General features: G+C 36.4%; 1 protein-coding gene across 1 annotated transcript in view; it reads right to left on the reverse strand.

The window, feature by feature from the left end:
• The window catches only part of NAF1 (nuclear assembly factor 1 ribonucleoprotein), a 24337-nt gene extending 8311 nt beyond the window's left edge, over nucleotides 1-16026 (reverse strand). The window contains exons 1-6 of the mRNA XM_009272352.2: nucleotides 15800-16026; nucleotides 13761-13899; nucleotides 10510-10603; nucleotides 6725-6807; nucleotides 5439-5599; nucleotides 1565-1616 (exon numbers count right to left, since the gene is read on the reverse strand). Of these exons, the coding sequence (XP_009270627.1) occupies nucleotides 1565-1616; nucleotides 5439-5599; nucleotides 6725-6807; nucleotides 10510-10603; nucleotides 13761-13899; nucleotides 15800-16026 (756 nt within the window). The remainder of the gene's footprint in view (nucleotides 1-1564; nucleotides 1617-5438; nucleotides 5600-6724; nucleotides 6808-10509; nucleotides 10604-13760; nucleotides 13900-15799) is intronic.
• Nucleotides 16027-16234: the final 208 nt, after the last annotated feature.

Below are 16234 nucleotides of genomic sequence, written 5' to 3' on the forward strand. Positions count from 1 at the left end.
ACTGTGTGCAGTTCTGGGCCCCACAATTTAAGAAGGATGAGAAGGTCCTTGAATGCGTCCAGACGAGGGCAACAAAGCTGGTGAAAGGGCTGGAAGGCATGTCCTTTGAGTAGCAGCTAAGGACTTTGGGCTTGTCTAGTTTGAAGAAAAGGAGGCTGAGGGGCGACCTCATCGCTCTCTACAGCTTCCCGAAGAGGGGAAGTGGAGAGGGAGGTGCTGATGTCTTCTCCCTGGGATCCAGTGATAGGACGCATGGGAATAGTTCAAAGGTGTGCCAGGGGAGGTTTAGACTGGACATTCGGAAGCATTTCTTTACCAAGAGAGTGGTCAAACACTGGAACAGGCTCCCTCAAGAGGTGGTCAATGCCCCAAGCCTGCCAGTGTTTAAAAGGCATTTGGACAATGCCCTTAACAACATGCTTTAGCTTTTGGTCAGCCCTGAATTGATCAGGCAGTTGGACTAAATGATCATCGTAGGTCCCTTCCAACTTAAATAGTCTATTCTATTCTAAAAATTGGTTAGAACACTAAAAAAAAAAAACCCACAAAAAACACCTTTCCTACTTAATTATAGAGTAAGAAGCACATACTACGTAGCTTAGAACTATGCCAACTGTGCAAGCTTCTGGAAGATTCGAAACAAGCAGATAGAGAGATGTCTTTAGGATACTATGGTAGACACAAGGCTTCTAGGAATTTCAGCTATTTTGGACAAGATAGGCTTAAAGTAGAAATTGCAAGGAAACATGACTCAAGTGTTGAGCTAGGAAACAAATCTCATGGAAACACCTCAATAAAACTATCAGCCTTGCAATTCTTATTGAAGAAGAGAATAGTCATGAAAAGTACAGTTGGAGTGGAGTTAAGGAGCACTGGACAGGAAGCCTGGATGTCACCAAAGAAATCTTTACAGATCCTACAGTAGATGATGTCAATGGTCATGAGGAGCTCTCACTTCTACATGATCCTGTATGACTGCCTTTGTATGGAAGAAGCTCACCTCCTCTCATGAAACTAGTGTTTTATAATAGCAAACAGTAGGGAAATCTTACTAAGAAACCATTCAAAGGATGCAACAGAGGAGGTGTCAAGTTAATCTAACAAAGCAGGCAGCTTAAACACCCAAGTAGTGCCGTTTGCAGAGTACTTGCAGGCCTTTAAAGACAAACAACTGCTTGTGGCAAGGTAAAAGAGAAAGCTGCAGTGAAAGAACTGCAAGGACAAAAATTCCCTAGCAGAAGAAAAACTATTAGGCAAGGTAAAAGCACTGCTACTCAAAGTTGAACGTTCAGGTTACCAAACATGTTCTTGAAGGACTAGAGGAACTGAAGATAAAGATATACATTTTCCCAATTACAAAAAGCAAGTAGAAAAAGACAGCTAGTACTCTCTATACACTGTGAGGCCTCTCCAAGAAAAGCATGACCTTCTTTTCAATGAAGAGAGGTACATGCAACTCTTGTCTGCATAAAAAATAAGCTTGCTAATTAGTTACTCTGCACAGAAATTCTTCTACATATATCTTGTGTAATCAAAAACAATAAACCAAAAAACCTATAGTTACTTCAGGTGGTGGTTCTTGGTCATTCTTCCAAGATGCATCTGAACCTTTTTCCCTAAAAGAAAAAAAAATGAAACAACAAATTAGACAATCAAGATGAAGGAAGATGGTGTAAGGAGGCTATAAAACATCTCTTGTTTGAGTCACGTAGTAGCAACATATTCCAGGTTAGAAATAATTTGCAAGAACTGTACTGTAGCAAATAGGGTAACACTTTCTTCAAGATATCAGATCTCACACCAGGAGTTGCCTGTTTTAAAAGATGCATTTGTTTTTTAATGTTGTTTCTAAGTAAATAGTAATGTATGTGTCAATTTAGAACTTCACTACATATGTCACTTGAAAAATCTTCCTACTTTGAGTGAAGACTGAACATTTCACACAGCTAACATTAAGCTTTGATCAATATTCTCTCAACACATCCTTTTGAACCTAAATTGCTTTGAAACTTGAGGTAGTTCACTGCAACTTTCTTATGCTGACTAACTGCTGACTACAGTCATAAGCTTTCTTCTTCTTCTGGTTTCAAGATACGTATCTCCAGTTAAAAAGGACAACGAACTAGGTTAGTAGGACACAGGCTTTAAGTATATCTATGGCGAAGTGAATTCGGAACCAAAAAAACCTATAAGCTTGGCTTACAATTCTGTTAATACAATGTTAGCTAATTAGGTTTCATCTTCTATTTGGTTGTAAATATAAAATTAAAAAGCAAGGTAAAAGACATTTAAGGAAGCAAAAACTCAATCGTCTTGCCTGACAAGCACCAAAATTAATTTGAAATGGTGTCATTTATTTCACCCACCACTTTAAGAACTTCACTAAAAATCAAGTCATTTCTTTGATTAGCAACAAATTTGTGGAACAAATTTAAATTATGCTGTTAAAGTCTGTGGAGGGTTTTTCTACACTGCTTGCAAATTTAATATATTTTGGTCTGAAATGTCAAGACACAATCCTTATCTATGCAGACAAACTATATAAAATAATGCAATACTGAAAATTCTTACTTGGAAAATGGAACCATATAGTTAAAAACACCAACATGTTCAGTGTGAAAAGTCTTCAATCAGTGCTCTAATAACCAAGGGGTTTTTTATGTATTCACCAAGTCAACAACAATCAAGCAGCAATAGCTACATCAAAGTACATAACCATCGGCTCTAAGTAGCCTGGACTTAAGAGGCCCTTAGTCAAAGGCTGCTCATGAGAACGCTGGCAAGTCATTTGGAGGTACTTTGTGCCTCAACCCCTAACCATAAAATTGAAGCTCAATCTCTACATATCACTAGAAAACCATAAAGACGCCGCCTTTGTGAGTATTAGCAAATCATATTAGCATGCAAGCCATTTTAAAGTTCAATTAGAAGAAAATGTTATAGGGAGGAAAGGAAGATAAGGGCTCTATATGAGTAATTTCTTGGCTGCAGAAAACTCTCTACCTATGCAATAATGAAAAGTAACACTTTTTTTTTTTATTATGATCCAGCTTCTTTGTTTCTTCCTCTCATCTTGTTATTTTGGGGCAATACATGCCTGCCAGAAATACCAGCGCACGCAAGAAGCTCCAAGGCCTGTGGTCATTAAGCAATATGAAGTACTACTGACTGCAAAATTTAAAGTTTAAGTTCTTCAGGCAGCTTATTTCAGTCTCCCAAGGCAGCCTTCCATTTTCAGCAAAACACAAAACACTCTTCATGCTCTGAGATACCTAATAATCTTCTGCAAAGAACAAGATAGTAATTCTTTGATTTCTGAACTCAGATACTGTAAGATCTCGAAGTCTAACAAAAGGTGACTCAGAGGAATCATGAAAATACATGAGCTTCTTTACAATTACTTTGTTTCAGGCAATACAACATAAATCTATTTTTAGCAACAAATTATTTTGCGTTCAAGAAGTTTTACACTACACTTTCATTTATTTTCCTATAAAGTGTAAGGCTTATTCATAGCACTGCAACTTTGTACAATACAAGCAGATTGCATGCCAGATTTCAAAAGAAGCTTCAAACTTAAGGTTTCTTTCAGATCTTAATCCTGATTCCTTTCCCTTTCAAAGTACCATCACAGTGTTGAGTAACAGTTCTAAAACTTTAAGCCTATAATACTCCACAAGCTGGTCTGCACACAGTCAAACTAACAAAGAGCAGAAAATAAAAATCATCGGTCAAATTTACAATCTGCTAAGGTCCAAAAGCCTTCTTGTGAAGCACTGACCGAAACTCAACTTTTCTACTATCCATGCCACCTTGGTTTCTTTATACAGATATTACAGCACAAATCAGAAATCAAAATTCTTTATCCTTTTTCAATGCTACCTACTTTGTGAAAAGGCAGCTTCAACAAATAGTACCAATTGCCTCACAAAAGCTTAAGAACCTTTAGTGACAAAACTTGGAAATAAAATACTGTTTCAGTGAAATGTAACTTAAGTCACATTATGCAGAAATTATGGTTTACGTTAGGTTACACAGGTGTTCACACTGCTCATTTTAATGCAGGGCAAGAAACAAAGTCTGATGCACTGTTCAGCTGCACTGATAAGTCATAAAAGTGTGAAACATCTTACCTAGTGTTCAATTTTGTACCATATATGATAGTAAGGTACTACCAAAAGACAAATAGTTCCCAAAGCATGTAACAAATTAAAACATGAGTCTCACATCTCAGATGCTGAGTACAGCATACAGTTATTGATGTAGCAAGCAGATGATTAAAGTCTGTGCAGTTACTGTGCTAAACAACAAAGTTTAATGGCACAAATCAAAGACCAGCTGGTATCAAAATGCTGCAGAAAAACAAACAAGCAGCAGAATGAGAAAGTGATCTATTTTGGTCTTCACTGAAAGGAAGAATATGCTTGTTGCTTCCACAGAAATGTGAAAGGAAGGAGAAAAAAAAAAGACTCCTGCAGGCCTAGCCACATGCATGACTAAAGAAAAAAATTATTCTCTATGAATACTGGCAGAGTTGCAATTAACGCAGACACCAATATTATTGGCTATAATGAGAAAAAATATGCAAGTCAGATGAGAACTAATCCTAATAAACAGAGACTAAGTCACTTGTATGACAAAGCACTTTAACCTACAGTTATTTCAGACAATTATCCATCAATAATTAGAACACTAATATCTTGCATTTATTATGATTTATTTCTTATTCTGTATCTTTTGAGTACGCTTCCTTTTAAATGGCAACAAGTCCTATTCACACATGCTACTTTCCTCAGGCAGACTGGGATACACAAATACTATTGAGAAGTTTCTGAACATCAGACCACATTGCCACTCAAATCCCTCCCCTCTCCCAAATTTACAGCAGGTTATTTTCATATAGAATTGTTATTCTCCAACTGTACAATAGATTTATTGATAATTAAATTTCAGTTCTGGCCTTGTAACATGAAATAAAAATAACTTGTTCAGAATTCAAACAAGTTTACTATAAGTTATGAAACTAAACAAGAATCTGCAGAACAACAAAATCCGGGAAGTTCAGCTTGCAAAACCCATGCATGTGCATGTGTGAGAGGGTGTGGTGGAGGGAAGGATTAATGAATTTTTTTCTGGTTATGATATTTTAGGTAACACTGCAACAAGAAAAGAAAGCAAGCTTAATATTGAGTAAGAAGCTACTAAACTTTAGTAATTATAACACTTCAGAAGCTTGTAGTTTACAGCTACTCTGTACTGTTCTGAAAGGCAAAACAGTACACACCTGTTATTACAACGCAGTTAATATCTGAAAAAAGAAAAGTTTTAGTGTCAAGTTTAGTCATACAGCATCTCACTCAAGACTAAACTTTAATCCAGGACTTTTAGCTATGTTAAAAAATACATTATAACCAGATTAGAAAAGAAGTCAGACTTACTGTTTTAGTTTCTCTGCAAATATATACTGGGTGAAGTCCTCCAGTGATGGAGCAAAATACATGCTATCTTGCACATTAATACCTTTTGCTTTGATATGCTCAGAGCTGTTAAATCTTAACACATAAAAGGGATGTAAAACAGGACCAAATATCTCAAATATCTGAAACAAACAAAATTAAAATGTTTAAATACACCACCAAGAGTAGATAGCTAACTTCATTGTAGACAACTGTGAAGTTTTAAAATGCTTTATATTTAAGTTTGACATATTTTCAAAGTGCAGCATGAAATAAAGTTACTTTCATGCTTTAGTTTTATTACCACATTGTGTTTGACAGCATATTTCGCCAGCTACTGTTTAAGTCGTAATGTGGAAAAGTTCTCACATGTTGATGTTGCCTTCACCCACCCAACTGCACTGCTTTCACTGTCTGCTTCCTCTACTTTAGTAGTCTTTCCTTTTGTCAAATCTCTATTCCTTCTCTCTCCATTATGCTTTCAAATCTCTTACACCTGGAACAACCTCCTGATCATTTATTCCTCAAAGTTCATCTTTACAAGACACCTTTACGTCAGTTCCCCCGTCTGCTCCCAAATTCCATGGAGAGCAGAGAATTCTGAGATGTTGTACAGAACAACTGCAATTTCAGGCTGTGTTTTTTGTTTCGCTCACATCTAGCATTCAAAGATATTGTAAGTAGTAACCGCTCTAGATGGTTTTCTTTCCCCAGAAAACATACAAAATTCAATGCAACACCCCTCTCAGCAAACCTTCTTCATTATACTTCCATAGAGCACACTCGGAAAACATACAAAATTCAGTGCAACACCCTCTCAGCAAACATTCTTCATTATACTTCCATAGAGCACACTCTGGCCTTAAACTGAAACAGCAGAGCGTAGATATGTAAACATTCCCCATTTTTCCTGAAACTTGATTCTAATTTCTCCAATCTTTGCCCCCAACTCCTGGCAATAAAAGAGCGCAGCCTGTTATTCAAGACATCATACATCTGAAAGCAACCTCTCCCTCTCCACAAGCACTCTGATAAAATAGCAGAAACTCACCACACATTGTAATTCTGTAAGGATGCAATGAATTCCAGGTTAGCAATTCTTGAGATTAAAAAAGTAGACGACTATAGCAAGAGTCAAAAGCATAAAGAAAAACTACATGTCAAGGAAACTATCTTTCATTTAGTCAACTTCAACACTACTTGTTGGAACATAAAAGAATAGTTTGAATTTATATTAGAATAACAGCTTTTTATGCTTTAACACACACCTTTCCTGCTGCTTGCCGATCTTCTTTAAAAATTATGCTTTCCTCATTTACTGGAGGTAGGCCTCTCAGTGATTCAATTATTACTAAAACGGGAAAAAAAAAATTAGAACTTTATTTTTTAACAGCAGTATGCAGAGAAACTTAAACTACTCCATTATTTGTCTACTAAATTGATAGAGCTTCACCTGAAAAATCTTGCACACGCCCAAAACTACTCACAATTGTGCACCTCTTCTCCAGTGATATATGAGTGGTAACATTTACACTTGTTTACAGAATTATTGTTCTCTGGGGTGGAGAAATAAAGGAGACCGGATGATAGGTACAAAAGAGAAGTCTCAAGATATGTATGTATGAGATACCCATTGCATTTACCCGGGATGTTTCTTAATTAAATGCATAGCAGCAATAACCTGGTTTTTTGAGTGCAGATATATTCTGCCTTCTTAGTATTCCAAATGAAATTCTCCTCGGAAAAAAGAATGGAGATGGCTATTCATCACAGCTTCCCCTAGTAAGTCATAAGAATCAGACCAGAACACAAAAGATGTCTGGCAGTCCAGTCACAGTAGCAACTGGTGGTGTCATTTATGTATGCAGACACACAATTTGAAATACATTTCTGCAATTTAATATCATATAATAGTCTTATACTCCATTTGGGCCTAAATCCATGATTAATGATGGTATGAGTGGTCAGAGCAAGCAAGTCATTCTAGTAGCTCAAAAAATGAAATCTTAACACTTAGTAGACTTAAACACTTATTAATGGACACAGAAGCATGTTCTTCCTCCATTAAATACATAATTTGATATACAGGCAACTTCATTTTTAGGTTTTCCAGATTCAGAGACATAAAGAGCTTATTCTTTACTGAAATCTTTAGAGTAGTTCACTCTCTTCTTTCGTAGTAGTTCACATTTGTTGCTTTAGTCTGCAGAAATACCGGGTCTTCCTTTACATTCAACAGGAATTACGTATAAAGCTGCCAATACAGAGGCTTAGCAGCATTACACTCAAAAATTCTGATTCTGAAGGTAATCTTTTCTACCTCTAAAACAACAGAACGCTCAATTAAGCGTCCTCAATGCTTCTCCATCATCAAATAAAGTCACTCAAGCACTTAGTGTCACTCAGACTCCAACAAAAACTAACAAGATTATCACTGCTAAACTCACATAACAGGACTTAAAGCAATAAACATCTCATCAAGCTAAGACTCCAGCTTTGCTACTATTTCAATCTGCAAACAGCTTGTGACATGCCAAACAAGCCTGTGACAATGCTACAGGCTTAATAGTTCACTGAATTTCAAGAGAATTAGGGAAATCAGTTTATTTTGTGCCTACCTATAAGATAAAATATACAGTGAAAGAACCCCATGTGTTGCTTAACCCTCATGAGAAATATACCTTAACCAAAAAAAACCCCACCAACAAAAACTCAAACCAAAACACAACAAAAAACCACACACCAGAAACTCTCAAGAGAATGCTCTCAACTTGATTGATCATGCATAGCCCCCCAGTCCTCCAGTAGGCTAAGGAAAATATTCTGAAAACAGTAAGTCATGCCAGTCCCATGAAACCCAAGAGAAACATTATCACCTACAGCCTATTTGACTTATAGCTGCCGCTACCCCAACCCACCCAAAATCCTCAGCTTCTACTCTTCCAGGGCCCATAGTGCAGTCCCAGGGCAGGTTTCTCATATATACCAAAGCTGTTTTCTTTCCAGGGTACAACCCACACAGTTAATTTTTCTTAAGTACTTTGAAGCAAAACACAGCAAAAGTTCTATTAAATTCTGATACAGTGAGCCGAAGTTGAAGTTCACAGAAAGTACTGTCATCTTGCTTTGTGTGAAGCAAGCATGAACCTATACTGTTCTAGCCTTAAATTCACCTCATAGTATGAAATAGCCAACTTACAGGTATCACACGCTGCAGACTGAAGCTTGCTACAGAGAACAGCAGAGATTTCTGATACATCAAAGGGACAGAAAGCATTCAGGATACCGATTGTTGTGCCAAAATAATATTTGTGATTTCCAAATGAGACCTCAACTCCCCTCGCACTTGATACAAACCTGGTATACACAGGTATCAATTTAGTTCAAAAATCAAAAACCAACCCACAATTAGCTGGCAGAGTCCCTACTATGGCCACAAATCTATTGAAATTGAGGCCACTCAGACACCTGTTTCCAGAAGAACTGAAAAGAAAGGAAAACATGTAGAAAGAGGAAGTCATAAAGCAAGGTAGTAAAAGCAGAAAAATAACAGATATCTTGGGGGTTTATTCCATTCTTACTGCTTTATTTCATGTATGATTATTAGTCTGTTTTCTAGCTTTCACCAACAAATCTAAATTCAACAATTCATATTTCAGTTACATAAAGAATACAGACTCAAGAATTCACCTATCAGTAAACTGACAGGATTTGAAAATGTTATACACTCCAAGGAGGATTAGAAATTAAGGACAGTTTTCAAGACTGAAGACTTTAAAGTCAGCTTTGTTTAAACATTCACATACTAGATGAAAAGTAAGAATAATTGCAAACTATGATTCAACCATTTCTTTTAACTTATTTTCGAACTATCACTTCAGCTGAAAACAGCCTTCTTGAAGTCCCTGTTATTATCAATAAGCAAGAAAGGGCAAAGTAGAACAAGAGGACAATGACCAGATTACTACCTTCCACACTCTCAAGCCAGCTTCCTGCACATGAATGAAATTAAATCTAACTCCAAACAAACACCCAACAACAAAAATACTGTAAAGGAACTGCCTGTATTACCCGGAGTTTTTACAATAAAAGAAAATTTAATAGCAAAGGCTATTTGCTTTTATTCTTTTGTACCCCATTCAACATAAATACTTTAACTTCAAAATTGAACTTAACTTTTAATTTTCGTAAGTAAATTGCTCTGAAAGCAGTTAAAGCAGAGTCTAACACTTGAAATAAGCTTAAATACAAACATACTATGAATATTTTATTAATACCAGCTTGAGCAAAACTTTGATTTCACACATCAAAAACTGAGGTCCCAGGTAGGTCTGAAAAGATCCCTAAATGCATATTGCCTGCAGTTAAGCTTACATCCATTGTACGTCTCAATCCCATTAAGCTTACCCTCCAGCACCTATGTATCATGTTAGTCATGCTGTCCTACGACTGCTGACACTGGCAGCTTGTATTTGGTCAAGGTGCCGGAAGTGGGATGAATTAAAAGAAAAAAAAAGAACGAACATACATAATACACCAATTACTCAAGCACTGCTACACTGGCTAAAGAAATGTCTTTTTCCTGTCCTCATATATTAACAAGCAAGCACTTGGAACTGCATGGTACTGCATCTGTGCTTTCACTTACACACCTCCTGTATCTTCAGAGATAATTCAAATATAGCATGTACAACTGGAAGACTTCTTAAAATACTGCAAATGTTCAATCTTATTGTTGCCAGAATTTATAATATAAAGATCATAATACACAGTGAAAAAAGTCTTTTTAATGAAAAAATTAGAACATGAAAGTCACACAGAAACACACGCGTAATAGTCATAGTATCTTACATCTTTAGAAGATGTAAGCCAACTAAAAGGGAATTCAACACAAATATCATTGGGTAGTCTGAGTTCTCATTCAGCAACCCGCTACCCCCTGCAATAGCATGCTGCAGTACTGACACTTTGAAGGAACAGTTAAGTACACAATTAATGCAGAGATATACAGAAATTATTTTAATTAAAAACAAAGCAAACATATCTTGCCTACCTAGCTGCTCGATGATGCTGGAAACTGTCCCAAAGAGCTTCAGTTCAACATCATCAGGCAGAATTACTGATAAGTCTTCAACAGGAGGCAGTTCCTGAAAATATCAAGTCAATGTTCAGAATATAATCTCATCACACTACGACATTCATCACTTTGTTACTGCTTAAATTTGCCAATCAGAAAAACCTCCTAGCATTTTAAAGATTTAATAAAAAAATCTAGTTTGATTTGCCTCTTTCAGAATAATTCTAAATGAACTTATCTTGGGAGAACGTCACTTTTGAAGACACCTTTTCTATTGAGATGCTACTCTATATACTTCCACTGCATCTGAAGTAGAAGCCAGTTTTATTCAACTGGAGAAAACCAACAACTGATAGACATTCTGTTCATTTTTTTGAACTTTAATGTTAGATAAATTCAGTTCAATGTACAACACAATAATTAGGTAATCAGTAATCAAAAAATCAGACAACCTGTAACCACATTCAATGCATGACAGAAGAAAAATGTGCATAGCAAGAGATAAAACAGTATGAAATACACCAGATATGTATCATCTGATTCGACAAAATGGTATCTGTCCATTTATGCCATAACCCAGACCGTTATAGAAGATGTAAAAGTCACAACAACCTATACAAAGAAAATTATTTTTAGCTAGAAGTTGTATTTGGTACAAGAGGATAATCCTACAGAACACTTTGGAAAAAAGCACCAAACTTCAGATGTACAAATGAGTACTGCACAAAGAATATTCAAATTAAACTTTTTCCTCAAATGTAAGCATCGAAATCTGCTATCAAAGGCTGATTAACACTGAACTCATCATCTACCTCCAATTTATTCATAAACTAGGATTTCTATGTATATACTAAACTGCTGTGATTTCAATATGGACTATATGGAATACAAGGTACGGGCAACTAGCATAAGGATTATCTTCAAATTCAACATCTCCTGAATTTGGAGGCAGAGTCCAAATCTTAGCACTGAACTGCACTTTTAAAGGCCATCAACAGAAATAAAATCCCTCTCCAATAGAAGAATCTTACCCCGTCTTACCAAAACTTCACCTGATAATCTTCACTCTTAACAAGTGCTTGGCAAAGGCTTCTAGAGCAACTCAAAGACCAAACAGAGGCCAAGACTTTCCCAGATCATATAACGTAACATTAAAGCCAAGACATGAATTCAGATAGAAACACCACACCCTTCTACAGGACAGTAAGTTTTCCAACATTAAACCAGCTTCACTGCCAAGACTTAACAGAGTCATGGATGCCAGAGCAAGTCAAAGGCCAAAGACCAGAAGGAAGAAAGCTACGATTTTGATCATAAATCTCAAATTGGTAAACTGTACCATCTGTCATACTATATACGGTATCTGCCAATCCTACACTTCAAAGCAGGAGGTTTTAAAACAGTTCCACTAACACTCCTTAATAGGTGCACATTTTTTCCCCTAAGCATATATTCCAGTTAAATACTTTCTTTAATCTTTTACTTCATCTTTGACGCATGCTTTAGCAAGTTAGCTACTATTGGGGACTTTTGGGTAAAAGAGTAATCACGTGTCATTTTTAACAGATACATTTTAATTTTCAAATTGTATTCTCTCAAATTTACATAAGACAATCTACAACATTTTTATATAGACTAATTCTATTACCGTAGAATGGCTTAGTAGAAGATACAGTAAATAATGTAGTTGCTAGAACTTCAGTTCTTATTAACTATCACCAGCAAAAAGCTATAGCTTTGCTGAACCAATGAAATTAATCAGGCCAGTACTTAAAAGGAAGACAATGTTTTGTAAACACTTGGACTTGAAGCTAGTAAGCTAATGAGACAAAAGAGCAGATCAAAAATGCATTTTCAGACCAATGTGCATTTAAATAAATAGTTGAGATAAAAGCTAAATAAAACCTGGTCAGTACATCTATTTGAGCAAGGATTTTTGTTCAAAAGTCCAGTGCTGTAAAAAAAAATGTTGTCATAGAAGCACTTATAATGGTTCTACTATTAATCACACTTCAAAACGAAGTGCATGTAAGCAGGAATTGCTCTGATGTTTTACTCCTTCAAAACACAACGTTATGTGTGTTTCTCTATTTTTGATTAATTTCAGGGTTAAAAGAATAACCTAAGAGCTTTTCTTTACTCCAAGTGTCTCTAGAGCAACAGTTTAAGAATTAACACCCTCCCATCTCCTGTTGTCCCTACTACTAACGCGTGTCAACGCCTCAGCCTTTCTACAGTCATTAGCACTTCATTACAAACTCTTACAGAGCACTGAAGCAAAGGCAAATGTATCCAAATGTATCTGCTCTTCAGAGGTTTTTTTTCCTCTACCTTTCTAATAATTTCTTGTACCCTTCACCGGATTTGTTTCTCATTCCAGAAAGCATTTTTTATGAAGGGGAGAGATCTACAGAACAACAGATAAACATATACTGTTAATGTAAATTGACATTACAGTGTTATATTATCCTTTTATTTGTAATCCATTACAAATGATGCATAGCTAATCATCCGTTAACAGATTATTACTAAAACTCATTCCTTTAAACCTCTTAATTTTGAGATAATGAGGAATAATGGCAGCAATACTTAATGAATATGGTATTTATGAGAACCAAAAACAAATTAATATTTGATTAATTTGTTAGTTGCAACAAATTGATGCAAATTAAGGTTCTGACCTGCAATACATAAAGCAGTGCTATAACAAAAATTGCAGAATAAAACAAATACAAACCACGTCTATGACCACTCTAATAATTTTGCTTAAGTGAGTAGAGGCAATGCAATCTGAACCTCTGGGAGGCTTAATACAACATTTGAAATTTTCACCTCAAGGCTAAACATATTTGAAATATGTCTGCAAGACATATCAGACCTTCAAGTCTCTCACATAGAGAAAGGATGATGAAAGCCTGCAATATACAAACATAAAAAAAAAGTACTAAAATAACCAGAATTTTATCCAGAAATTTATTTGTTTTCATTAATTACAACTGTGATTTTATACAAATACAAACCTAAAATGAGCTGTGAACCTCACTTCAGTGTGGTCTTAATATACTGAAAAATAAGACATTTTAAGCTATTAACTGTGCTATACCTGAACTAGTGTAAAAACGTACATTCAATCACTAGGTATTGCAATGACTTAAAAATATATTAAGTTAAAATATTTTAAGTTGGGTTACCAGAAAAAGGTTTAAAAGATAACACCTTGTACTTACATCAATAGGCAACTCATCTTTTGTTTTAACACAGTAAGATCTGTTATCCTTCTCATTTGGATGATCGTCTTCATCAGATACTGTTGAAGGAGAACACGAAGAGGAAGATGTAGTTGATGAACTATCTGAATCCATATCGCTGAATAAAACAAACATGGGAGTTAGAACATAGACTTCTACATTACAGATAAAAAGAGTGGCTAGATTATGCATTACTCAAATACCTTTGGTTACCAGATATGTTTTTCTTAAATGCATACATTTGTAAACAGAAGAGCAGCAATCTTTTCTGAACCTACAAGCCACTGGACAAGATCATAAAAAAATCTCAGAAGTACAGTAGCTTCAGCAGTTCAGAGCAAATGCTAACAACTACAATGGCTCATTTGGGTTCCCACTGTTTCACTGTTGAATGGTGCATGTGGCATGAGAGCAATCACCTCTTTAAGTTCACCTAGTCCAGTTTCTCCCACTGGCTACCCCATGCAGAAGTCCAGCACCAGCATAACTCCCTATGTCAGACATATGCGATAGTCACAGTTTGGGACCTACACTTCATTGGTTTGCAAGTAAAATGAGACATTAGAGTCACTGGATGATCACTTCAATATAGTACCTGGATAAATACAGCCAAATTAAGACCATAATGTCTATGCACTATCCGCATAATTCCATTTTATGCACCACTTAAGTTCCCAGTATTGAACATCACTTGACGTAACTGAACACAAAAAAAATTTTCAAAGATAATACATTAAACTACCTTCTATAACTCACAGTCACTCTTCTTGTACGATCCCACCATTAGCATAAAGCTAAATGGAACTCAAGAAAATACTTACTCCAAGCAATGCTTCTTGCTCTATGAAGGTACAAAAAAAAAAAAACCTTAATTTTTGCAGATAAAAGGGATTAGTTTCATAATTCATGGCCTGTCTGAATTCCCCTAATATGTAATCACACAGATAAGTAATTTAATGTGTCTCACTGGCACATGCATAAGAGATGTTTATTGTCTTAGACTCAGTATTTCAAGTAAAGAGCACAGCAAGAAGCCAGTCCTTATTCATGTCAACATGTTCCTTTTAGCAAAAGTCTAAGTTCTTCAAGAGTTGGCGGAAGAAACAAACACGTGGAATAATTGATCCTGGTGACTGAAAAAACGCATTACAAACCTTACACAAAAATACACTGAGACAAGCAAACTTCTGTAAAATTGCGTCTGTCCTTTCTTACCCGATCTGGCCATTTAACAAAGCAGCATTTAGAAACAAAGTGATAAATAAAATACAAAAAACGCTCCCTTCTAGATTCTTTGGTATTACATTGTCTCCTTCACAAGCAAATGGATGGCTTTCAATTATCTGTTGCTGCGTTTTTTTCTTCCAACAAATCCTGATAGAAAGACAGCAAGTAAGAGCACCTTTCCAAATAAACCTTTTGAGAAAGCCAAATATGGACTTCTTGGAACAAAATCAACATAGCAGAAAGACAAAAATCAGTCAGACTACCAGAGACCAATCAGTGGAGGGAGGGGGAAAAAAAAAAAAAAGAAAGAAAAAAGTTTTGAGATATACATAGACAGCTAAGTTAAAGCTATCAAAATTTCATCTTTAATATTCATCTGAACATCAGCGCGACGGATTTTGGAAGCAAAAAAGACTACAGGTGAAGCCCCTGCCACAGGTCAGGAATTCCACTCTCCATCACTTCATGATGTTCTAGGAAAACTTTGAACCAAGCAAAGTATTTCCAAAGTCAAGCTTTAACAACATTGACTGTTAATGAAGCTCAGTATCTTCTTTTTAAGAGGAGATCCTTAGATTTCATTTCAGCCTCCGCTAGTCAGAAGGGGCACATACCCATCTTGCTGCAATGGCCCAAAAAAGAAAACACAAAACTCACTGAAACTGACAAAGCGTGCAGGCCTCCAAGACTGAAACAGAGCCCACATCTAACCAAAGTTACCTTTCACCAACTATACTGAACACCAAAGCACAGATGCATGTAGAAGATGGAACCTTTTATAAAAAACATACAGGTTGAGAACGAGTGTTTCCACCGAGATGCCAACATTAGAGCACGAGTTAAGGTCGGTAGACTCTTTACCTTGAATCCTACCATCAGGTTTTTTCAGCAGTAACACGGCAGGCGTCTTGTCACAAGTGATGTAGGAGCACTCTGTGAGGACCGTGCCAAACAAGACATTCAAACGGTCATGGTGGCCCAACCATGATGCTCTACAGGCCACCACCACCAAACTCATGTTTTCATTAAATCCTACGCCCTTACAGTCATTGCTTTGGAGGCTTATTAATTCAACAATAAAACTCCTAGTGAAATATAACTGAAAATGCCACCTTTAATGGGAAAGGGAAAGCTACAGAAGCTGAAACACTGGGGCGGGGGGAAGGGAGCGGGACCCGGGACACCCCGCTGGCAGAGCGCCGAGCCATAGGACCGGCGGCCCGCGC

This window comes from Aptenodytes forsteri, unplaced genomic scaffold (genome assembly GCF_000699145.1).
Source record: "Aptenodytes forsteri isolate BGI_AS27 unplaced genomic scaffold, ASM69914v1 Scaffold13, whole genome shotgun sequence".
Lineage (NCBI taxonomy): Eukaryota > Metazoa > Chordata > Aves > Sphenisciformes > Spheniscidae > Aptenodytes > Aptenodytes forsteri.